Source organism: Psittacula echo (assembly GCF_963264785.1).
Source record: "Psittacula echo genome assembly, chromosome: 4".
In the NCBI taxonomy this organism is placed as follows: Eukaryota; Metazoa; Chordata; class Aves; order Psittaciformes; family Psittacidae; genus Psittacula; species Psittacula echo.
In genome coordinates, this window is record NC_137738.1 from 55,877,218 (window position 1) to 55,903,644 (window position 26,427).

At 44.4% G+C, this 26,427-nt stretch overlaps 1 protein-coding gene across 1 annotated transcript in view; it reads right to left on the bottom strand.

Moving 5' to 3' along the window:
- Positions 1 to 26,084, bottom strand: part of SLC35F1 (solute carrier family 35 member F1) — a gene marked incomplete at both ends in the record, with an annotated part of 245,584 nt that extends 219,500 nt beyond the window's left edge. Inside the window, one exon of the mRNA XM_080616701.1 lies at positions 25,888 to 26,084. Coding sequence (XP_080472827.1) covers positions 25,888 to 26,084 — 197 coding nt within the window. The remainder of the gene's footprint in view (positions 1 to 25,887) is intronic.
- Between the last annotated feature and the right edge of the window lie 343 nt (positions 26,085 to 26,427).

Here is a 26,427-nt window from a genome sequence, read left to right on the forward strand (position 1 = left end):
CATCACAGAATCACAGAACATTAGGAACTGGAAGGGATCTCAGCATGAACGCTGCAGAACTGCCCTGGTGCTACCCAGACGAGGATGTTTCCAAAGCTGTCTCCAAGTACAAAGCAAAACGTGGGATTATTTTTGCAACTGTTCGGAGTAGTAAGACTGTATTAGCTGTACAACAGCCCAGTATTATCACAAAACATGGCAGCATGAAATATAGCAGAAGTACAGGAGGGTAGGAGAAGGAAATCGATGGGTATTTAAAACACCATTTAGTTGATTTACCAATAGCACAAAGCACTGCCATTTAAAAATCTCTCATGGAGATGTCTCTTCCCCAAATAAATGTTTGTACCAAGGAGATTATTTACTAAAAGGCTTCTAAGTGCTGCTATTAAAAGCAACACATTAAAATCAATTAAAAGGTTTTTATAAAAACAGCATTCTTGTTTCCTATGCTCTTGCCAGCATCATTCCACCCTTCTCTATTCCTACTAAAGCAAATAACATGTTCTTCCCCAATTCAAATAGTACAGAAGGAATCATTCTACAACAAACCCTTGTTTTAGACAGCACTCAAATGTTCCGGATAGGTGTGTGTGCTTTCATTTAACTTAAGCGCTCTGTTGAATAACATAGGTTTTCCTTGTTTATATGCTGGGGAGGAGGTAGACCAAGTTTCAATCAGGTAGTGTTTGATTCCTTCAAAAAGGCAAATAGGGCACTCTATTAGTATTAATTTAGGAGTGGAATTCCTCCCAACCAATTTAAGCCATCGAAAACTACCTGTCAGGTCACTTCTCACTCTTCAGTGTAAAGGGAAAAGCTTGTTCATCAGAGGGCAAGTAACCATTTTAGGACAGGACAAGATAATACTCTGGGAGGGCCCATCTTCACACACTGAACACAGAGAAACAAAGTATTACCAAAGGCCCCGTCTAGAGATGGCCAACATCCAGCAACACAAACCCCAATCTACATTATGATTAATAAACCACTCTTTATACATGGTTTCACTATATCAGATTTAAAACTACGTCCATGAAACCTGGCAGCATTTGGTGATCACTGAAGTCTAGGAGCAAAAACTGCATAAGTACCATAAATCACTTGAGAGTCTAAACCTCATTTTGCAAAAGCCGTAGTGCTGCTTAAGCTGTCACACAGAGAGTACAGAAAGGTGCAAAAGTGGGATCTGTGACTTCCCCACTGGCCAGATTTAGTTTAAGTTTTAGAAACGTACATAAGTAATAAAACACGTACCCAAACCCAGAGCTTAAAAGAATACGTTACTGGGGGATGGAGGGGAAGAAATCACGCTGGCAATTTAACAGGGAAATTATTCACTTTTTAGCACTTTCCATCTCACAGATATAACTCAGGTGCCCGGTTGTGACAAGGCTGCTTAGGTGGAAAATACAACATTTGCACAAGAAGAAAGGACAGTCCGCTGATGGCTGCATCACATTTGGTATCTTGAGATAGCCCAGAAGTGAGCATAAGTTTCCTCTCTTTTTCCTTCTCTGCCTTTTTCAGTTTGGCTAACCTTGGGGAACTGAAGTTTTCTTCCTCTGTTCCAGCTTGAAGATGCCTACTTTAACCAGCAGCTCTATATCTGCACCAGCAAAAAAACAGCGACGGGAAAAACTTCTCAAGCCTCTATCCACCAGCATCAGGAGGCTAAAGGTCAAACAAAGCATCGTGCATTCAGGCACTATAGCAAAGAAAAAAGCAAAAAGAAATGGAAGGGAAAAAAAAAAGAAAAGAAGGTGCAAGCTCTGCATTATTTTTCTGCTTAGCCCATGGAAAGGAAGCAGCCAGAGAATTCCCAAAGGAGCAAAATTTAAAAATCACTTTAAATCACAAACTAATTTAACAGTTCCACTTGTAAATCTCAGAGAATCATTATGTGCTCGGAGTTTGTGTGTTAATTTGAAAGACATGCCATTCTCCATTCATAACCAAGCAGTTGGATTATCTGCTTTAGAAGAAAAATTCCACTCATTCACAGCCTCAAAGTGCGACTGGGGCTTCTAAACGAAATAATGAATAGGGAGAACGTACCCAAATTGCTGCTACTCTGCTAACTCAATGAAATTTCACCCATTTATTCTAGATGCAGTATGTGCTCTCAGGACAGTAGGCAGAGAAATACGTACTTCACACTCAGCTTATTTATTGCTTGACTACCAGGACATAGCCACTGCTTCGCATTGTGTCTGGGGAGAAAATCAAAATAAAAAATAACACAACACCCTTGCTTTGTTTGTTTCATCTTCCAAAGCAGCCTATAAAATGCTATTTCACCTCCTCATGAAGCAGGTCTCTGCTACATTTCTGCTTCCAAACAATCACAGTTCTATGGAAAAGTCATCAGGGCCCCTAAGTTCACGGAACGTTCTGCGCCAATACATTATTTTAACACAAGAGATGTAAAACCTCAAAGCAGGTCCCAGGAGGCAACTGCCCAGCGGCTGGGATTAGGGGACAGGGGGCTCAGGCAGCAGAATTTGGCGTCAGCTAGCCTGTTGCAGAGGCCTGGATGCACTCACACAAAGGCATCATCATTCATTCAGGCTCGGGTTTTATCAATGAACTGAGCAAATTCCAGGCGCTGTTCCCCCGTTGCCTAGCGAAGGGACACTCGTTGAGGATTTAATCACAGTTTAGGTGCCACAAAGGAGAGGACCACAAGACTGCAGCACACAAAGCAGCTCAGCAGCACATCAAAGAAGCAGGAGCTATAGCTGCACTCAGTCTCATGTACGCTCTCCCAGCCAGCAGCAGCCGCCAAGAAGGATAGTGCTGCCCTGCTCCCCATCATGGGAAACCCCCGCAGGGGGTGACCAGCCTGGTCTGAGATGCTGCTCTGATCCCCATCACTGCTTGGATTGAGGGGACAACCAGAGACCATTGCTCAGGGTCTCCTACCTGCCCATGCACAGGGAGGAAGCTTGTGACAAATTTTAGCCCTGCACCAAGGGAGACAATTAAAAAATGGCACATCATAGCGATATAACAAGACTTAGGCCTGAATGCAAATCCTTCATCCCTTTCCTTAATAGTTCTGAAATTGCAGCTTTGACAAAGAGCTAAAAAAAAAAAATAGAAATCAGAGCTACAAAGGACATTTCCTCCCATCAGCAACGAATGATTTCCTCCACATGGATTTGAAAGAGCTTTCTGTGATTTAGCTTGGCGGATCTCTCTTTTCCCATGAAACATCAGTTCACATTCAAACAGATATCTCATCGAGTCCTGTTTTCTGTTACCCAGCTTTTGTATCTATCCCCATTAGTCCCAATCATATCTTTGAGATGTCCCAAACACCCTCTGCTACGGCACAAGAAGTAAGACTTTAAGATTTTTATTTAAAAAGGAAAATGAGTAGCACACACAGGCTAGCTAGTACACATTCTTTCACATTCTTCAGTCTTCCTACCCCAAAAATTAATATAACCTTTTTTTCTAAGAGCATGTTGTAAGACAACACAGAGCTAGGACTTCACACAAAAAGATGGTATCACAAAAATGTCTACCAAAGACAGAAAAGAAAAAACTTGATTAAGAACTAGGGAGCTTCTGGGGGCTAAGTCAATCTTTGATGTACTGGAGGGTACAGATCTCCCTTAGTGCATTTTGGGGCTAATTTTTTTTCCCTGAATCAGCCAGCAGAATTCAAGTTGCCACATGAAGCAGTAATATTTTATTTAGGAAGTTAGCACATCGTGTGTTAACTTATTGCTACAGCCCAGAATGAACAGGAAGATTTTGCACAGAAGCTGGTTTTCATGTTTATGTCATGACGCCCTACACAGTCATCGAAACACCTGAGGATTATAATCTCTGTGATTTCTTCACTTTCTTCAGACACCACAAGATGAGATTGTTGATTTTTTTCCTACTTCTGCAGGGCAAAACTCCACAAGCTTTACAAGAAAACACCTGTTTTACTGACACACTCTACATTGATCTTTATTTTCCATGCAGAAGCCAGTCTTTATTTAAGACAGAAATTTCAGGCTCATTAACTGCAGTTAACATTAGCTTGTCAACAGTTCTCTATTGTCCAAGTACCTGTGGATTTGCATACCCGGGAATCTGAACCTCAAACATTTTTGCTTATCTGGCTTTATGAATGCACATATTGGGCTATCGTACCACAGCCAGTATTTGTAGATGGCTATTTTGCCTCTGACAAGGGGGAAAAAAAAAAAAATCATGTTCCATTGCTTAAGCACTAGATACCAGTGCCTCAGAGACACTGAGTCAAGATATGGAACAGAAGTTTCCTCGTGTTAAGGAGGACATGGAGGTGATGCAAAGGACATGAGCTGCAAAGTAGGCAAAGAAATATAGTTGCGGACACATTTGGATCTGCAGATGGACAAAACCTTCTGCTCAGGTTTGGTATTAGTGTTTCCAGGCCAACTTTAAGATGCAAAAGCTATAGAAGTACTGTATTCATAAGATATTTTACTCTCAGTTTTCTTCTGTTAAGAAGGCATAGTCTATTTAACACTATGTTGAAGGCCATTCTTATTGTTGTGACAAGCAATTCCAATGGTAAGAAAACTGAAGAAAGTTAACAAAGCTGTCAGCAGAATGGCTTATCCCAGTTCTGGGCATTTGTGTGGTCAGTCAAAGCAGGGAAGTATTTCACATGCAACCCTAGAATATCTACCCAGCTGAGCTCAACATTAAGAGTCATAACAGTCAAGGGATAATTGTATATAATCAGGCCACCATGCAAGTAAATGAGGAGGCAGCTTATTTACAGAGACTATTCTGTTGGCAAGAAAGCAAGCATTACCAAAATGAAACTAATCGAGAACTCAGTGCCAATATTACATATAATTCAACAGAATCCCAATTACATTGCCCTTTTATGTTTTGTTGAGCTGCAGCAAGATATGGAAAAGACTCTTCCATATCTGTGACATGGCCTTTATAGCCTCTTACTCTCCTTCACCATGGCTGCTCCTCTCCCCTGTATTTACAATAGAAGCATTTATAAAACTCTTCCCCCTCCCTCACAGGGCTGGTGCTGCATCCTAGGCAGAAAACCAGAAGCAAACCAGGGAATTGCCTAGCTCAAGAGGCAGGGACTTCATGTCAGAATGTGGGTTAAAACTAAAGAAGCTTTGTTCTATGCTCATACCACTACATTATAATTATCCCACTACAGCATTAATCTTGACAGCTAAAAATAACAAGGGTGTAAGTGAAATCAGTTAGAACTGCTCTTCCACTAGAGGGGACATTGTGCCTCATGTAATTCTTGTGGCTGGAAGATCCATAGCCTCGAGAGCATGACACCAGAAGAGCAACTCAAAGCCCTGCACACTGCAACAGTAAAGCTGCTGCCACAGATAAAACATTTCCAGTCCAATGGTTATTGTCATACTGAAAAATCTCAACCACAGAAACCAAATCTTAACCTAAGTTTGCATTTATTTTTAACCAGGTACCTTTCTTCTGTGAGACATGCTGGACAGATTAAAGCCATGGAAAAAAAGACCCAGATGACTTCTGCTCTAAAAGCCCCTTCAAGCCCGTGCATGTTTAAGTAGGACCAACTGCCTCCACGAGAGGGCAGACTCGGGGTAGAGGATACAGGATAGCAAACTCCTCCCAGCAGGCACCAGGAAGCAGCTGCACTATTTCAATCTCAAAACCTTCTAACTACTTTCCCCAAGAGACCTGAGCATCTGACCCTTACCTAAGAATATCTTCTTCTGTGGGAAGGGCAAGAAAAAGAGGCAGCCAAGCTGGGGAGAAGAAAGAAAGGGAAGCTGCAGGTGAGGGGGTGAAGGGAACAGCAGCCACGCAGAACAGAGGAAAAGGGACAACCAACTAGTGCTTCACAAATACAAAGCACTGAAATGACAAATGCAAAGTAAAACTGTTCCTCAGCACTGGCCTCAGGGCAGGCAGAGCAGGCATCACGTGTAGAGCTCAGGGCAAAAGCCATGCCATGTGAAAGGTGCAGGGTCACAGCCAGCAGCAGCTCCTGCCATGGACCATGGTGGCTCCTGCCAGCCATCTGGCAGCCCAGAGATGGTAAGGACCCAGGGCTTTTACCAGAGAAGACTCAGGTATGGACCACTTCACACACAAGACCGAGATCTCTCTTCCCACCACACAGGCTGCACTGTTCTCCACCATCCCTGGTACATCTCAGCTTCAGCTGGTGAGAGACTGCAGGAACAAGCAGCTGCCAGCTCACTCACACCATACCATGGTTACTGCTCTATCTTATAATACCGGTTGGTTTTCCCTTATCATACATCTTCCTAAAATTAGGAGCTGTCAGCTCTATCGCGTTCAACATGCAAACCCCTCACAAAGTAGCTTTCTAGTATAAGAGATGTGAACAAGGTCTTCCTCCCCATTGGCTTTGGAGAAGCCCATGCACTAAACACGAGACCCTGCTGGCCGCCCTGCTGCAAAAGCTGCTGGGAGCCACCAGGCTGGAAAGGACAGGATAACATCTACAACTCTCAAACAAGAGCAAGTTTCTTCTTTGCCTCTGCCATCAATGCAAGAAGCTGTTACATGTCATTCTGCTGGGCTTCAAGATATTGTAACTAAAGAGAACAGCCTCAGCTTTCTGCTATCACATCAGGGTATCTCCTCCCAGCCTCCACCAGCCCCTCCACACAGTCTCACTGGGATCTGAGGGAGTTTCACCTAAGAAAAGCCTCTAGAACCTGGCCCACCATTTCCACAGAGGGGAGTCCTGGCACTGCCACAGATGGAGAAGGATGAAAGGAAGTTTTCAGGACTTCTGCAAGAATTCAGGACAACTGCTGAATACAATACAATTATATGGGATCTGCACCACACCAGAACCCGGATAATCACACTGACGTATTTAAGACAGGCATCGCTCATGTACACAGGGCTGCCTGGAGTATTTTTAGTAAAGCAACAATACCACCACAATATTATATTGCACAAAAGGGTAGTGGTGTGGGAGAGGGAACACAACACCACCTTGTATTGGGGGGGGGGAGGGACAGACAGATGACACAAAACTAAACAATTCTTTTTTCTTTTTTTAAAAATTAAAAAAAAAAAACACGAAGAAAACAGATGAAAAACACTGGCTTCAAGGCTTCAACAACATTTGTTGGGAAGAACAAGGCAAGAGGCAACAGTCTGGTAGTACTAGCAGCAGCATGGATGTGGGCATACCCAAGTTCAAATCCTTGTTCTGCTGGGTAATCAGAATCATCCTGGAGATAAAGAGCTGCTATAAGCATGGCAGGAACTGAAACCTACTCTATCTCCCATACCCTGCAAGCCTCCTCAATCTGGATGCCAAAAGGGGGCTTTCAAAAGCCGGACATTACCTTCTGCAACTTGTACCTGCTACAAGGACTGCTAGCAAGGAGAACATGTAGCACCCCAAAAACACCATCTGCCTCAGGGTCTTTGATGAGTCTCTGCTGACCAGGAACAATGCAGACATAGGAAAGGAATTTCCACAGGCCCCATGAAAAGGAAGGAAGGGAGGGAGGAAGAAGAATGCTTTCTTTAACTGGTTACTATTCTTCCACACAGGAAAGCTGATCCTGGGGGATACAAACTTAATAAACAAGAGCTTGCAGTCCTTGAACAGCAATCTTCACACTTTCAGTTTGAAACTTGTTGATAGGGGAGAGGTAATGGCTGCAAAGCCATGAAGATGTGGGTTGGGTCCATCTGGATTACTTCTCCTCTAGCTGCTCCAGTTTGACCCATCCTGAAAGATTATAGTGAAGTGCCATACTTAAGATGAAGCAGGACTGTTTCTTCAACCACAGTTTAATTATCAACAGTAATACAAGATACTTGTTAAAATACAGCAAGCCAATATTATGCTCCTATAGTTCTATGAAAGGTAAATTCCCATGTCTGTGACTAACAGGACTAAGCTAATCACTCAAAACCAGGATATATAGCATGCACAGAGTGTGCACAGCTATTAATGTTGCAGATAATCAAAGTTACTTAATCTATTTTATCACATTTGATTCTGTTACACCAAGGAATGCCAACATCTTACCTACTACCTCCAGTAAAACAAATTGCAAGTTTCCACACACGTTGTGTATACAAATGTGTATGTATCAAGGTGACATTCATTAAAAACAAACAAACAAACAAACAAGACTATGTTGAATTGTAGCTGTCTTTAAGGCTAAGAGAGAATATTGTGTATTTGATAACCTATCCTTTTAAACCTTTTTCCCTTCATGGCATTTGGTTTTGTTGTGGGTTTGTTGGGGTTTCTTTCTGAGAAGCAATATTAAAGGTAACAGAGACTGCAGTGCCTCTAAGGAAGAAGAAGAAGAAAAAAAATCTTCTCAAACTTCTGGGCAGATTTTCTAATAATGTACTGAGGAAATTAAGACTGCCTTTCCTGTGAACAGGGCTTTAACCAACAGAAAGACTTCTAAGAAGTATTTGTGTTCACCACTATTCAGATTTCTGGAATAATGATATAGTAAACATTGCCAATTTCTCACCCATTACTTACGCAAACAGACAAATACCAAGTACAGTCATGCTGCAGCTGGCTTTCATTTCCATCATTGTAACAGTAATTCCCAGCTGTTCTTTTTAAGGCACAAAGAAAAGCCAGAGACATACACATTAACTGTCTGGCATAAATCTTCCGATAATAAGAATAAATAATTAGAATAAGATAGAAAAGAATAAGATAGGAAAAAAAAAGAATAAAAAATTCATGCATACCTCTCAAAGACAATGTCTCTTACATTTCCCAGGTACACACAATCGTGTGAAGACTACATGCACTGAGCTGGAAGCCAGCACGCACACACATCCCCCATCTATGTTGCACTTGTTCTTCACAGATATTCCCTGTGTCTCAGCAAGCCCAGGAAGGTGAAAGCCAGTCCAACAGCATGTACCAAAGTCATTCTGGCTTCTATTTTTTTTTTTTTACTAGTTGGGGTTAAAAAAAACCCCAAACATCTCTCCATCCCACCTTTTGGGGTAAATTAAATAGAAAGGTGCCTAAGGAGCAGCTTAAACCAGGTTCTGGGCAATTTACAGGGATTTGTAGTCGACACCAGCCCTTAAAAAAAGCAGTGATTAATTGCTATGACAACCAGGGCATCACACCACCCGCACTTCAGCTGGGATACAGGGACTGCAGTGTGCCCTCTTACCCACACAAGCATCTCAAAAAGGTCATGGACACCTCGAGGGGCTGCATTGTCTGGGCACAATTCATCCTTCATAATAAATCCTCTCCACTGGGAATGGGGGACTCTGCCCTACTCCCCCTTCCTTTACAGGAAATCTTCCAACTGTAGTGCTGCTGTGGCTTTGCAGGTAGGCTGCATGTACGGGGAAAATGAGAAAAGGAGAAATCTTAGCCATGTAAAGAAAACACAATTGGGGGTACCATGTGATTGAGGAACCAAGAAGGAATTCATGTTAAGAACTCACGTGCCACTTTTTCCTGCAATGCTACTATATCTTCTTCACTCATACAGTAGGTCTTTCAGACAAAAGAGATGATCCATCACTTTCAGTACATCACTATCACTGCACTTACAAGAACAGCCGATGTGTTTATACTATATCCACACATGCAAGCTAGTTCATTCCAAGCCACATGACAATCTCTGCTTGCCTGAAGTCAAGCCATATCCATTACGATCACACAAAAGGCAAAGAAATAAGCCCTTCCTCCCTCCCTCCTTGACAATTTATGTCTATGCCACAGAAGCATACTCAAACACAGAGACAAAATAAGACGGAGATATTCGTTGTGTTGCATCTCTCCAGTTCAAAGAACAGGGATTCAAACACTGGCAGGATTTACCTGCCAGGAAGAAGCTTCTGCTTCTTCCCTGGCTTCCTGGTCACTCATTTTGGTATCAAACCGGAAACTGCTCTATATTGTCCTGTGGCACTTTTGGTTTGGGCTTTTTCTTCTTTTAAAATCAACATAGCCTGTACTTCTAGTAATAGAGACCTTCCCTGTCTGAACACAACTGCTTGACTAGCCCTTGGATACCAACCTGGACTGTGTTTACTTACAAGGGTTAAAGCTTTAACTGAGAGCAGGATATGTTGCAATGGTTTAAGCTTCCCTAAAACTAGACCAGCTCCAGCAAACAATCCGAGTTGGTGTTGGGCAGTAATCCAGAGGATAGTGGGGAACCGCAAACCAGAGAAATTTTTAGAGTTCGGGGCAAAAAAGGAAAGTATCGTAGTTGTTCCATGGCCAAACTTGCCTTTAGTATTGTCACAAAAAAGCCACTGGTGTTAACACCTAGACCTGTAAACAGTGATGTATTCAGCTTGTACTGACAGAAACACAATCCTCTGGCCCAAGTTCACAAAATCAAAACCTCCTAAAAATTCCACCCTGGGGATCAGAAAGTGGTTGTCTATCACCACTCATGAAAATAACTTGCCAAGAAACCCCAGTACAACCTCACAGTTGCTAAAAGCTGGATAAACTGCAATGTCCTACTTTATTTTAATTTTTGTTGTTGTTAAGAGAAAGTCACAACCTAAAGAAGCTTTAGGCCCTGATCTGGAATTTCTACTATCACTTCCATCTTTTTCCAATAGGAACATAATGAAGAACTAAACAATGCGAGACAGCCTCCGTCTGGGTTTGTTAATCCTTTCTTTCTCTCCAGGCACAGTATACAACCATACTGTTTCATGCTTTTTGTCTTCTGCAATACCCATTTTCCTCCTTACCTCTGTCCGTGCTTTTGGTGCTCTAAATACAACAGCTTTACCTACGGCAGGAGAGGAGAGGGTGTTGTGAAGTCATACACTAGAGCTGGGCAGCACAAGGAAAGACTTTTAGCAAGGCCTGCTGCAATAGGAAGAGGGGTAATGGTTTAAAACTAAAACAGGGGAGATTCAGACTGGATCTGAAGAAGTGATTTTTTACAATGAGTGTGGTAAAATACTTGAGAAAGTTGCCCAAAGAGTTGGTAGATGCACCATCCCTGGGGACATTCAAGACCAGGCTGGATGTGGTTTTGGGCAACCTGATCTAGTTCAACATGCTCACTGCAGGGGTGGTGGACTAGATGACCTTTGAAGATCCCTTCTAACCCAAACTATTCTATGATTCTATGTTGTATTATCTTGAGGAAGAATACAACAGCATGCTAGGATGATACAGGATTGATCTGGGAAGCAGAACTAATAAACAAACACTCGCAGAAAACTATCTTTGTATGTCAGTACAATCCCTCTACCCAGAAATAGCCCTAGTGTGACCACTCCTGAGGTGCCCAAACTGGTGGAGGTTTTGCTTTTAAGAAATTCTTTCAGTAATTAAAGCCATTGGATTCCAGATCAGAGCACCCTCTATAAGGCACGGTTTTTGGGAAAGCGAGCACCTGACTGCTGGCTCTAGGTAAAGACAGAAGAGAAAAAGAAAGGCCAGGGAGCAGCAATACACCTCCAAGGTAACACTAGCCAAATAAAAATCACATCAGCTATTCACAGTGCACATTATAGGAGAAAGCTGAAATACAGTGCATGCTGTCACAGAAAGCGAGATGAACCAGTTCAGTGGCCACTGATCAAATGCTGTTTTTCTAATCAGCAGCAGAAAAGTTACTGCACACCGCACCAGACAAACAAAAGGGAGTCATAAAGCCTACAAGGGCACTGCCACACACTAGATACAGTGATTTCAGACCTGCTGAACATACATCTCTCTTTCAGTTACTGTGAAAAAATGGTATCAGAAATAAGGCTTCTATTCCATCTTCTAACAACACAGAAACACATAGCATACATACATTAAGGTTTTGCAGAAATGCCCATCCCCACTGAACTCAGCCCAGCCTAAAAATAAATAAACAGAAGGTGCAACAAGGAAGACAAGTCCATTTAGGGCTGCATCACACCTCCACCATCACCTCCAATAGTACAGCACAGCAAGTACTTACAGACTTCAGACCTACAGCATGCATTTTTTTTCCACCAGCTCCATCCAGATCTATACTATCAAATACCAAACCACTTTCTCTTTCCCCCCTATACAATCACATCACTTACCCCTATTTGAGTGGGGAATTGGCTACAGCTGACTGTTTACCAACTGTTGGTACCCACCAGTTTCAGCTGGGGTCATCACCACCTGTCTCAGGAACATCAGCGCTAAAGTTTATAACAAGGGATAAGGTAGGACAGCAGGAAGCTAAAGACCCTGGCAACAAGCAGTTAGCTCAGGCATGGTATTACAGTACAGATGAGACAAAAAACATAGAAAGAGATACTTTTCCTTCCTTCTTTTCAGTTTATTTCCAATCCCTGTTTTCTCCATCTCCTCTGTCCCTGTTGCTCCTTGTTCCCTGCCCACAGGGTCCTTCCCTTCCCCAGTTCAGGCACTAGTTTAATCAAAAGCTAGCTAAAGACCCAGAAACAACAACAACCTTTTTCAGCCAGGTTAATTTTCTGCTGTTTTAGTGAGCCAACTGTGAGATGTGACAGGAACCAGACCTGGCTTAGCAAAAGCAGAAGGAGCAATTTGGCCAGGAGCAGCAAAGAGACAGAAGTGAGACCTTTTGGCAGTTTGTGAAACTGTGACTTAAGAGCAAACATATTGCTCAGGTTTACCTTTCCCAGCTCTGTGAAATGGCTGAGAGCGTGAATCTTTGCACCTGGTAACTCACTACCCTCTCCTAATAACTTCTAGTTACTAAATCAGGAGTGGCTGATTAGGAAATGGTTTCCTATGCATGCTTGTTCTTTCCTTAACAGTCCCCTATTAAACCAAATCAGTACGCGTGTGTGTATGTGCGTTGTTCACATAGTGCCATATATTCATAAGTGTCCCAAATAATAGCGTCAAGATGCAAATCTCAGAAATTATTACAGGTTCATCTCTGGCACATCTTCAGCTCCTTCCCTCTTGTTGGTGGTTCCACAAGCAACATGGTGAGCTCCAGCCAGCATCACATCTTCACCACCTCTTATGCTGCCGTACACACATCTCCAATGAAACCAGCATAACATGTCCCAGGAGGCAGGAAAGGAGGTCAGCTCGCTAACACAGCTCCTAACCCCTGTGATGGCAGCATCTTCTGTGTTTGGGTAACATGCTTTGTGGCGTCATCTCCAGCATCAGCAAAGATTCAGCAGCCCCAGCCCTGCTTTCTCTCCATGCTCGTTCTCACTCCTGTACCACCCTATTCTCCATGCTAGTCCATGTTTTTGTCGCCACACGATAAACTCCACTGGAGAGAAGATACATCCGGAAATACAAACCAAAAGCAACAGAAATATTTTTCCATTTTAATTCCCTTCTGCATCAAGCCACCAACCTGGTTCTCCATGCCACCACCACGCAAACAGCTCTACTGCACAACAAAGGGGAAAGAGGCTGGAGACAGGGACAAGAATAAGAATGAGCAACTGAGAGTGGAGCAAAGTGCTCTTCTATCACCTGCCAGAGGTCTCTACTGCAGTCCCAGCCTCATCCGACACCAGTTTCAGTGCCAGACCACTGCAGGTATGCTCAGGAAACTTCCCCTGCTATTCTGACAGGAGGTACCTCAGGGAAGTTAGATGCCTTTGAAAAGATGCCATCCCCTTGTCTCCCAAAGCCTGCCATGTACTGCGCGCATCAGTCATTTTGTTTCTTGGCAAACGGTTGCCCATAAAGTTTCAGAGAAGCACTACAGTAACCGCAGAGCAGATGCTTCTGAGCACTATGCTGTATTTTATAGCACTGTATAGCATTTTATAAGCATTAACTAATCAACAACTCTTCCAGGTAGTTAAGTTTAACTATCCCCATTTGACAGGTACTGAACCAGACCCTGGGAGGTTGAGAGATTTGCCCAAGGCTGAAAAACCAATTGGTGTCCAATCCTGGACCGTAAATCTGGATCTATTACTGTATGTAACTTCTTCCCAAGTCTTTCAAAACAGAATATTTCCCTTTACCTGCTGCTGCAACACCGGCTTCTTATGAAAACAAAACAGGCAAAAGCCCACCCCTCCCTGCCCTTCACTGCCATGGACTGGTTGAGGTGCTTTTTGTCCACTAGGTCTCCTGTAACTTTTAGTCAAGCACAGTCGCACCACCACAAACCATAACGCTCTGGCTCTGGTCCCAAATCCCACGACTGAATCAGACAGGCAGTATTCACAGATCATCACCCCATCTTTCTAATTCCAATGCCTACTTCTGCATCATGATGGTTTTGAGGGTGAGGTTTTTCCCCTCAGTTTCCCTCTATCACCTGACTGGTCCTTTTGTGCATGCTATTTCTGTTTATCAGGCTTGAGCTTTTAATGCCCAGCAACTGCAGTGGTGTACAAGCAGCAGCTACAGTAGCAAGAGTTAAGTACAGACCAAAAAGTGCTAAGATGAGCAGTATACTGGGTGTATAGAGCAACTTTTACTGGAAAACAACAAAGAGAGGCTGGCTGGAGAAGAGTTAGTTTTAAGGAGCTTCACCTTGCAGACCACTGGATGAAACATTATCTCTGTGCGCTTGCAGCTGCTGGAGTTTAGTGAGCTGCTCTGGATGAGGTTGGGCTGAGGTCTCTGCAATTCTCTTCCTGAGAGTCACAGAACATTTCTGGTCCATCCAAAGGGAGGAAGGATGGTATCTCCAAGCACTGCTGGTGTCATGATGGGAAAAGAAATGCCTGTGCTTGGATCGCATGAAGGCTGATCTCTCCCTACCATCAGTGCTGTTGACCTGTCTTGAAATGGCAGCATGGGCAAAAAAGTGACCAAACCACTTTCTTCCTCCCTAGTTGCTGTAGCCTTCACTTCCCGTCAAACTTTCAGTAGCTTCTGCCTGATGCTTATGCTCTGGAAGCAAGCGACTAAGCCCCACATCGGCTATCCATTCTGGCTGGTCTTTGCTACCACTTCTCAAACACCACTGTTTCCGAAGGATAATGCACACATGGCCACTGCTCAAAGAAAAACATGCAAATACACTACATTTGGTAGGCAACTTAGTTGTAAATAATATTTTCACCTTTGCTCTCTTGCTTTGGGCCTCCCATGCAGAACAGCAGCCAAAACACATTAGGTCTGGTCTCAGAGCCCGAATCTCATGAACACCTAAGTTGCTGACTAGCCCCAGTGACTAGAGTATGGTCATGACTTGTTTGATACTTGATGCATGGCATTTAGCTCAAACAGAGCCCACATACATCAAAAAGAATCATTAGAGAACAAAGAAGAAAGACACAATTGTTGGAGTGTATGCTTCAAAATAAATTGCAGCTAAATACTCTAAAGTGTAACAGTATTCTGGATGCTAGTAAGAGGATTCATAAATGAGAAAAGAAATTGGTATTGATTTGCAGGCTCATGTCTCAATACATCTATACATTCTAAAAGTGTAGGAATAAATCTAATAAATTAATCTAGCTGAGTAATGATAAGTTCCATAAACATGGTAATACCTACCAAATCAATATGTATGAACAATTTCAGACATCAAATTTAGCAGAAAGTCTTCTATGAGTTAGAATGTGCTGGAATTTATTTATTTATAACAGGATGTTAAATTTAGGTAACTTGTAGTTCATCCTAAAAGATCTCGCATGCTTACACACACAGACACAGAGTCCTTTTTTCAAGTGAATTATAAGGGAATTACTTGGTGTCTGAAACTCAAGCAATCTCTTTAGTTTAGAGCAGGAGAAACTCTGAATCCCAGAGATTTTACTTGGTTAACATAGATTCCACAGACAGGTATGACAACCGCCACACCACCTTGCCCCTGAGCTTCTAGATTAAGTCCTCAAATGTCCTGGATTCTATTGAATCTCTTCAAAGATGCCGTATCCACCACCACCACAAACTGGATCAAAAAAACCAGTCTATTGTCAAAAACCTGCTGGTGAGTGCTAAACCAAAGCAAAGCACCTTTGGTAGAAGAACATGAAGAGAAGCAACAGAGCAAGGTCTCCAGGGCTACGCACAGGTGTTGCCTGCTCTGGACAAGCCGGATCACACTTCTGCAAATGGTGATCTCTAAATTCCAGAAAAATAGTAGTTTCTTCTACAAAGCACCCCCCTCAGCACATCAGGCACTCAACAGAGGGGTCAGGTATCCAAATCTGGCTGGAAGTTACCTGTGCACATCAGGTAGGTCATGCAGGAAAGGAGGCACTTGAGTTTGATCATTACATATATTGGGTGCTGGCTCTTTCCTCGCCACGTTAGATGAAGCTTGGAGACTGATGGTACTTAAGTCACATACCCAGCCTGATGAAAATTATCTCTACAATATTAAAGTTTTATTTCCTTCAAGTATCAAATCCCATACCCATGAAAATATTTTCCAGCTCCCTGCTCAACTCTTCACAACCTACTCGCTATTTGCTGTCCTTCCTCACTTTCAATCTATACAGAAGAGTCCCTACAGACCTCAATATACTGGCAACAGGGAGTTAAAAGAAAAAAAAAAAAACATAATCAAAAGTATTTCATGTCTGTAGCAGCAGCAGACAGAGAAAAGGAAAAGAGCAACAGGAAAGAAACACTTGCTCACTTTCATTACGGCACTCCAGTTCTAGTAAGAACAGATTTCAGAAGGTAAACAGCCTAAATCAGGCTGCAGAAGCCACTGAAAACACAGTGGCTCCACCAAATATCTGGACTTAGAATAGCCACAAGGTAATTAATTTAATTTTACTAAGTATTGTCCAACATTTGTCTGATCATCGGGGGGGGGGGGGGGAAGCAAAGATCCACACAGAAGAATACTGCACCCTGGTAAAACTAAGAAAGAAAGCATAGGATAGAGTACAGCTTATGCCTTATCTGCCTTGAATTATTAGGCCCTTCCTGTCAGGCCTCCTCTTCAACAGTTAGTCATCTAACTCCTCTCTTCAATAAAAGGCAGAGATAAGTTCCATGGTTTCTAAATTGTAGCCATCACTCTCATTCAGCCCATACTCCCAGAACTTCCCCTTCCACTGAAAGCATCTGAGCTAGCAGCTCCAGGGCTACGTTAAGGATCTGGATTTTAGTTATTAGGCTGGAGTCATCCATGAGAGGAGCTGTGGAGCTCTATTTCTCTTCAATGAGGTTGATGAAGTAGCAAAGCGGGAACAAATGCTGGTATCTCCCTCCAACACTGCCGATGGCTTCCTCTCCATTTCACCAAATGGCGGGAAACATTTATCATAGAATGGCTTGGGTTGGAAGGGACATTAAAGACCATCCAGTTCCAACCCCCTGCCATGGGCAGGGACACCTTCCACTAGACCATGTTGCTCAAAGCCCCATCCAACCTGGCCTTGAACACTGCCAGGGATGCGGCAGCCACAGCTTCTCTGGGCAACCTGTGCCAAAGACCTCACCACCCTCATAGTGAAAAATTTAATCCCCACTTAACTGACTTCCACATCAGGTCACATCAAAACATTTGCCAAATGAGAAAAGTAATGAGAATGAATGTGGCACAGAAGACAGCACCATTTTAAAATCAATGCAGCCCAATAACAGCCAGTGAAGCAGGCTTCTGAACACACGTGCAACAGTTTCTTTGACAAATGAACACCAGAGAGGGCTAACTAATGGCCATCACTATCAATGTTTCAAATTTCGGTTTCATTTTGTCATCACTTAACACTGGCTCACAGGTTGCTATTAACACTAGGGCTTGGGAAGTAATAATTATGGTTGTGCTACTGGACAGAAATTACCTCATTTATCTGTATTAGAGATGCAGCAATCTGTTTCAAGCATAGCATACTATTGTAAATGAACACCTTGAAGCTTGAAATGCCCTGGGAGATGAGATGAGCAAAAAAACCATCTTCTTGTCCCAAACTTTCAATTTTCAAAATTTTGCATTAGCACAAAACCACAACCTTTTGAGTTTCTTCATCTCAAGAGGACATCACAGTCCATGTGTTTGCAGCAGCCCTCAGGGATGCAAAGCAGAGCACAGTTAAACCTGGTCTCCTACATAAGTATTCCCATCACAAGATTACCATGAAGTCTTACTTGCTTTCCATCCAAAAAAAATCCAGTCTGGACATAAGAAACTTTGCTGAACATGCAGTCTTGAGAAACCCAACTCTTCTTGCCAAGGTTTTGACTCATCTCCGTGTTCTGACAGGAATAAAAGTTACAACAAACAAGAAGATTCACTGTCAGCCTCTAAGTTCCTACAGGCTGCCTCAGGTCAGACCTGTCTGAAGGTGAAGCATGGTCTCCCACATCACCATGGGAAAAGGCAGTGTAAGGAAGCAACTGACCACCACACCAAGGAAAAATGACAGTATCAGCTAGCTCAGTAAGTGTCACAATTTCTTATGCTGGCACCTACATGGTGTCATTTGTGGACAGACATTTCTCGTGAGACCAAGGGTCATTCATCCTGTTTAGGAAATTATCTGGCTTGCGCCATGTACCACAGCACATCCCAAAAAGCAGGCATGCTCTCTGCAGAGGTATGGCATGGTATTGCCACACGAGTGCTCTCACTGAGCACTGCCACGATGCAGAGATTCTCCCTCCTCAATCTCTTGCTCTTTAGTTCCAGCCACACTGAGGAGAATGTGATGCATGGGGGTCAAACCTGCTAACTCAATCATTTGGTGCCTCTAGGACAAAATGACAGAGAGTGAATATTTATTGAAGAATGCTTTCTTAAATCAAAAGAGAAACCAAGTCAGAGAAAGCTGAAAGACAAGCTTCAAAACTGGTGTGTTTTCAGCAAAAATCCCAGAGGGACAGATGACAGACATAAACAAGCAGAGACAGGTAGGTTAGGAGGTTCACAGCATGAATTTCACAACCACCAATACTTACACACTTTACAGTCATAGCAATTTACAAGTCCTCATGCTGCTATTCTTGCAACAGGTGATTTCAGCTGAGTTTAAGCTCAGCTCACAAGCCTTTGAGCATGAGTGTTCTCTTGTTGTTGGGTTTGGGGGGTGATTTGTTGTAGTTTTTTTAAAGTCAAGCTTCTTCAGCAAGTTCTTTTTCCTAAGCTTTCTTGGTAATTAGCCCTAATCAGTATTCAAGTGCTGATCTGTAAGGCTATCTGCTGACTTAAAGGAAGGGAACACCTCACTAATAGCCTCAGTGTTTGCCTCTGCCTGCAGAAACAACCTCGATAAGGACAGAGACTCCAGCCATCTCTAAAGAGACAAAGCCACAAAGAGCTCTTCTGATCCCTGTTGGCATCTGGCCTTCCCCTCATTAGCACATTAAAGCTGCTCTGTCCATTCCATAAGAGCCACTCTGTCCATTCCTCCAGCTTTCTCTATGGAGCCATTTACAGTGCTGCTCCTTTGAAACCCCCCTAGTTCAAGAGGCAGTAACCCCTTCCCAAAGCTCACGGCACAGCCAGTGGTGTCAAAAATTCCCACTTACAGACAGGCACCCAGTAAGTACCAGCCTTCTGAATGTCATAGGTAGACAGAAGACACCCACATATTTCGTCTTGCCACACTGACCCTCCTAGGAAAAGTCTTTTCCCAGTCCCAATCAGTATGTCCGCTGTCAAGTTTAGACTGCAGTGCATTTACAGTATCACTATTTCAGAGGAGGACCAGCAAGGCTGCTATCTCCTAAGATGCAATTTCTCAGGAGCAAAAGCAAGGCGAGGGGGACAATTTTTCATCAGTTGAGTTCTAAATCCTGCTAGGATGCTTTCCTACGGGCAGATATGACCTTCCCACTTCCCCGACCAAAAGAATAGTACTAACAGGCACAAGAAAGGCAACCTACTTGCCTGATCTATGCTATGAACTCATTTTCTTCGACTTATTTCAGAATGTTATGAACATTTTTAACTAAAAGGAGAGCTACAGCTATCTGAATTGGGCTCAGACTCATTCTTCCACAGTCACTGTTATTCTGGGTGGACTTTGAGAAGCTATTTATACTTTTTGAGGATAAAAATCCCGAAGGAAGCCAATCCTTTTGTTTTGAAGAAGAAAGAAGAAGAAAGCAAAGCAACTGAAGGTTATGAACACTCACATTTTTTTTTTTTATTCCAAAAATAGTATGTTTGATCCTTGACTTGCTTTTCATTGAGGAAAAACACCATAAATTATTTGGTTTGTTTGCCTCTTCGATCAGTCAACTGAAAGATGTTATTGCTTTGGGGCAATGAAATACATTACCTCAATTTCATTATTATTCAGTTTCAGGTTCTTTTTAAGTATATAAACTTCCTCTGTCTGATTTTCTATGTGGATACACGTTATTAGAAAAAAAAATCATAGGGTTATAGCTTTTGATACTTGCACTGTCATTCAAACAGCTCTCATTTCTGAAGAGTTAGTAGCCTTGACACACAATTCAAGTTCAAAGTTAGTCAGCTAGTGGGACAAATTCTTCCTCAACTCCATTATCAGGGACGAATTTGGCCTGTAGCATATTAAAAAGGCAAAAGTTTTACACAGACTGTACCCAAACAGCAGGCTTTCTGATAAGAAGAATCCAAACTGGTTTTCTTCATATAATTTTGCTCAATAAATCCCTAACTAGCTTAATGAATTACAATTATAAGCAACATTATTTTTTCTTCCTTTTCCTAAGAAAGGAAGTGGCAACTAGAGCATACACTGGCATTATGCACAAGGCTGAAATTTATTGGATAAAGTAAGTGAGCAAAGAAGTAGAGAAAGACTCACACTGCTCGAGAGACAGCTTTCACAATTCACTAGAGCAGACAACTACAAATCTGTTTAAAAGATGGAATGGGACTGAGTGCTTCAAATTACTCTTAACTCCATTTTTTGATATCAAGTTGAATATGCCTCTAATATTCTGATAGGATTTTTAGGAAATTTCTGAAAAATACGAAGCCCATGAAGATACCCTTGAACAGCAAGATAACGCATGGCTAGATCTTATTCCTTAAGAAAGTACTATAAGATAGAAGTGGGTAAACCCAGAAAACAGTATGTGCCATCCAGTTTTCTCTTCAGTGAAAGCAACACAATAGCAGAGCCTCAGATGCTATTTTGGAGACCTGAATTCATTGGTGAGGCTATGGTATTTTTTGTTTACCAGAATATTCACGTTTACTTAGGTAAAATAACTTTGTTATCCTATCCAAAGATATTAACTTATTTCCTTGGAAAAACTTCATTTCCCTTCCTTGTCCTGATGCCGAGGACTAAAGAGATTATGTTCCGGTCCATAATCATCTGTTGGCTCTCATTTAGATAAATAATTTTTAAGAACCCCCCACAGAGATCATCTGGCAACCCATTCCCCCTGTGCTTCAGCAATGTTTATTCTCCGCCCAGTTCCTCTGCGGAGGTGATGACCAGTCTTCCCAACATGAGATCCATGCTCCAAAAGTCTTCAGGGCCACTGGCAACATTTGGCAGGTGATTCTGTCCTCTTGAGCCTTCAGGTCAGCTAGGGAGAGCAGGGAAGGGACACAACAGACCCCTGCTGTGCTGGGAGACAGACAACACAGAGCAAGTGCTGACCCACCAACAGGCATCTCTGAAACAGGCAGGTGCTGGGGTGGAGGCACGGAGAACTGCAGAACTCCAAAGCATATGATTTTCTCCTTTTCTTCTTGCTTCCTGCTACGGGTGGGAGGCAATGTGGAGCAGGTGAGTCACTGCTCATCAAGTGGTCCTCAGCAAGCAGACAGAGTTGGTGGAGTCCAATTATGGCTTTGTAGAGGCTGTGTGGAAGCAAGCAAGCAATCAAACAGCCAACACTGTTCTTTCTCTCCCTTGCGATGCAGCAGGGCAGGGTCAGCCAGGGACACCCGCTCAGCAAATGTCACATGGAAGGTACCAGGCAGCACCCTGCAGTTGGGATTCATGGACCATGGGTGTGAATCACAGGCCCAGGAGCATATTTGCAGTATTCACAGTATTCACAGTCTATTCACAGTATGCTAGAGATTGGAAGGGGCCTCAAAAGATCATCTAGTCCAATCCCCCTGCCGAAGCAGGAACACCTAGATGAGGTTACACAGGAATGTGTCCAGGCGGGTTTTGAATGTCTCCAGAGAAGGAGACTCCACAACCCCCCTGGGCAGCCTGTTCCAGTGCTCCGTCACCCTCACTGAGAAGAAGTTTCTTCTCAAGTTTAAGTGGAACCTCTTGTGAAGTATGTAATCTGCATTTCCTCTTAACGCAACAGCAATTCCAAGCCATTCTTTCCAGACTTCAAGGGTAAGAGGAAGCTTGTTCCTGTTGCAGCAGGTCCTCTTCAGGACCACTGGTAGCTTAGGATTTATATCCAAACTGTTCCAGTAAATCCCACAATTTCATCAAGCATCTCCAGTCCTCCATGATTCTAACCCTTCAGTTTTGTGGTTTACTTTTGTTTTCTTTCATGGCCAACTTTTTCACAGAGCTCAGCGTTTGCTGCTATCACTGAAACAGACTGTTACAGTCCATCAGCTCTGCTTTCAGTATGTTCTCTTCTCAAATACCCTGGGGAGGGGGGTGTTCCAGTGTTTCACTGTTACCTCAGGATCTATTGAGTGAACAGGGAGGAGAGGTTGGGAGGTGAAGTTAAGATACGTTTTCATAGCTTGTAAAGCAACTTTAAGAGGAGCCTCTGAAGGCAATTCAGGAATCACTAAGCGCCTGGATGATCAAACTCTTACATATAAAGTGAGAGAGAAATGATGCTCAGTTTCTGCCAACGTCTGTGCCCATTCTCCTGCTGTCTGTCCCCCCTTCCTGTCGCTGGGGAAAGGCTTTTTAGCAAGGCCCATTGTGATAGGATAAGAGGTAATAGTTCTAAACTAAATGAGGGTAGGTTTAGACTAGACATATGTAAGTAATAAATTTTTCACAATGAGGGTGGTGAAACACTGGCACAGGTTGCCCAGAGAGGCGGTGGGTGCCCCATCCCTGGAAACATTCAAGGTCAGGTTGGATGTGGCTCTGAGCAACCTGATCTAGTTGAAGATGTCCCTGCCCATTGCAGGGGAGCTGGACTCAGTGACCTTTAAAGGTCCCTTGCAACCCAAACCGTTCTACGATTCCACTAGCTACAAGAAGGTTTATGTTGTCAAGCTTTTCGTTTTGTTCATATGCCTGAGAAGCCCCCATTTTGTCTAGCAGAAAACACAAGTACACAAGCTCAACCCAATGAGTCAATCAGGGATCTTTCACAAATGGGTCTCAAGCAAATAGTGCCCAAAATGGCAGAGATAGCACGGAGAAAGTGCTACCCTGTTCCAGTAGAAAAGCATTAACTGAAGAAGCCAATGCTTAGTTTGCTCGGAGCTCCTGCTTCTTTAGGGATATACCATATATATTTCTTCCTTTCCCTTACACATTTGCATACTATTGTTCCCACAGAAGATGAAAACGTAAACATTGCATGAACATCCATTTCACTGTGCCACTTCACTGTATCAACAGAAATACTGCATGAAAGCCATGACCTTACATGGGCTGTGTCATTAGCTGTCACGTAAAGATGAAGGAAACCTAACTCAGGCAGTATTTCCCCTGATACAGACCTCTGGGCACGCTGAGGATTCTCTTACACAAGGAAAAGGTTGTTTTAAAACACCACAGTAACAAGTCTTCTCCCTCTCCACAAATCACATAAATTTGAAAAAAACTGACTTCATTTCATGCCTGAAGAGGAGAAAAGAACATGTTCATGAACATGGCCAAGAGGGCTGCAGCACCTCTCCTATGAAGACAGGCTGAGAGACTTGGGCTTGTTCAGTCTGGAGAAGGATCCAGGAAAACCTTATAGCAGCCTTCTAGTACCTGAAGGGGGCCTGTAAGAAATCTGGAGAGGGACTTTTCATAAGAGTAAGTAGTGGTAGGAGAAGAAGTAATGGTTTTAAACTGATAGAGGGTAGATTTAGATTAGATATTAAGAAGAAATCCTTTACTGTCAGGGTGGTGAGGCACTGGCACAGGTTGCCCAGAGAAGCTGCGGCTGCTCATCCTTGGCAATGTTCAAGGCCAGGTTGCACGGGGCTTTGAACAACCTGGTCTAGCGTGAGGAATCCCCACCTATGGCAGAGGGGTTGGAACTCGATGATCTTTAAGGTCCCTTCCAACTCAACCCAAACCATTCTATGATTCTGTGAAAAAGTGACAGGGCTCCTGCTCATTAGGGTGCTCTTCTGGGCAATGGGAGATCTCATTTCTAGATTCAAGTTTGTGAATCAGACAAAGATTTGAACTTCAGTTACTGGAGTCAATTTCTATCCTTTTTCCCTTAAAAAAAAAAAAAAAAAAAAAAAATCTGTATATTCTCATTTCAATCATTTATCTAAAATAATAAATACTTACTTGACTCTTTTCTATGGCTGAGAATCATATATATGCATAAGCACGGTAAATACTTGACCTATATGAATTAATCCAACAACTTCTAGCCACGAAGACCGTGGTCAGTTTGATGGCTCCCTAGAGGTCACTATTACCACCCTTGAACAAGGGTACGTATTGCTTCTGTATCTGATCCCCTCACCACATCTTAATTCCTTTCTTGCTGCCCCTGAGAAAACTTCTTTCCTCTAGTGTTTCGTTTCAGGATGGACACACACCTCAGGATGACCAAGCAGAAGGAGAGCAGGATTTTGCAAACATACAACACCCAAGATGACATAGCCAGTTGGGTTGAGGAACTGAGTGAATTTGACTATGCTGAGAGTTACTAACATGCATGTATAAAGAAATTTACAATTGAGCTGAAGCAGCTCTTACTTGTTTCAACTTCTTTTCAATCCTTCTCATGCTTGAATAACAAAGGATAAATATTTCCTCCCTTACTGATGTGTTCGAGGATCCTCCTACAATGGTTGCAGTTAATTAACTGTATCTAACAGCAGTGATCTGTGAGCAATCGAATACCTTCAGGTATCTGTAACAAAGATAGTAACAATCATAATTTACTAATGTTTAAAAGCTTGAAAAAGACCTTCACCTTCAAAACTAGCATATCCAGATAAAACAGCCGTTTTTCTTAGTAGCTTATCCATATTACATGTGTCTGAAACTAAACTGGGGACAAAGAGGCCGATACTGATAGGCACCATCACACTGCTGCCCATAACCCTGCAACCGCTCATTCAGCACATAAAAGTCATTGGGCAGAAAGGGATCGCTTCAGTCGGCTTTTCAGGCAGGAGCACCTTTTGGAGAAGTGCAACCGGTTAGGCTCTGGATAGACAGTTTTATGGCAAAAACCTCAGCCCTAATCGAATGCAGTGCAGAAGAAACAACTGGCAAAGAGCGTAAGGGATTTGAATAAGATGGTTCCAGTGTTTTCTTGTGCGTTCGGTGAAATTATTTACGGCTAGCACCCTGTGCTCCCCTGGCTTTGAGCTGACAACCCCGAGCTGCACGCACAGGCTAGGGGACAAGCCAGCGTCCCGCTGGCTGCCTGCGACACCTGATCGGGTCCGGGCAAAATCCCGCTGCTGGCGGACCCCGCCGGGACGAGGAGTAGCCCCTTCCCCGCCGCCCTCCCGCCCGGCGCCGCCGTTCCAACTCTCTGCCACCGGCCGGGCTGCGCTAACGGGTACGTGGGGTCTCTCCGCCCCTCGGGCCAGGGAAGCCGAGACAGACTGGAGGCGCGGGGGCCCCTCTGCGGGGATGTGCCTGCGGGCAGGGCAGGTGCGACCAGCACCGGCTCCGGCGGGGAGGGAACGGGCTGGAGCCGCCCCTCACCCGCCGCCTCGGAGGCAGCAATGGGTCGGGAGAGGCTCCGCGCCACCGCCCCCTGCCCGCGGTTCCTGCGGGGAAAGGCGCTGCCCGCCCGGCCGAGCAGAGCGAGCCGCTCCGCAGGAGTCTTCGTGCCCACCCCGCCGAGGGGCCGGGCCGGGCTCACCCGACGGCCGCCACCGGGACCTGCGCGCCCCAAGGCGAGCGGCGGCGGGGCGGAGAGCAGCGCAGAGCCGCCGGAGCACCCCCCGGCCTCACCTGTTCAACACTTTCCTGATCCTCTGGCGCACGCTGGAGGAGGGCGCGGAGATGCCGCTCCTGCCGCCGCCGCTGCCGCCCTCCGCCGGCAGGTTCTCGATGGTGGCCACGACATGGCTGGGCTGCGGAGGGTGGTGCGGCGACGGCGGCGGCTGCGGGGGGTGGCGGTGGTGGCGGTGGCGCTCGGGGGAGAGCATCGCTGCGGGGCTGCGCCTCAGCGGAGCGCGGGGCGCATCCCGGCGGGAGGGCGGCGGGCGCTGCTGCCGCCGGCGCTGGCTCCCTCGGCTTCCGGGCAGCGCCAGACCCTCGCCCGCTCCTCCCTCACTGGGCTGCCATGCAGCGAGGGGCGGGCTGCCGCCGCCGCCTCCAGCAAGTGCCGCTCACGGTCGACGAAGTGGCAGCAGTTTGGCGACCCTCCTCCTCCTCCCCACACCCCCCGCGCCCAGCCAGCCGGTGCCTCCCCCCGGCGGAGCCGCCGCCGCTGCGCCGCCCCGATCTCCTTTGTTCCCGGCTCGCCTCCGCCCCGCGCACCCCCAGCGC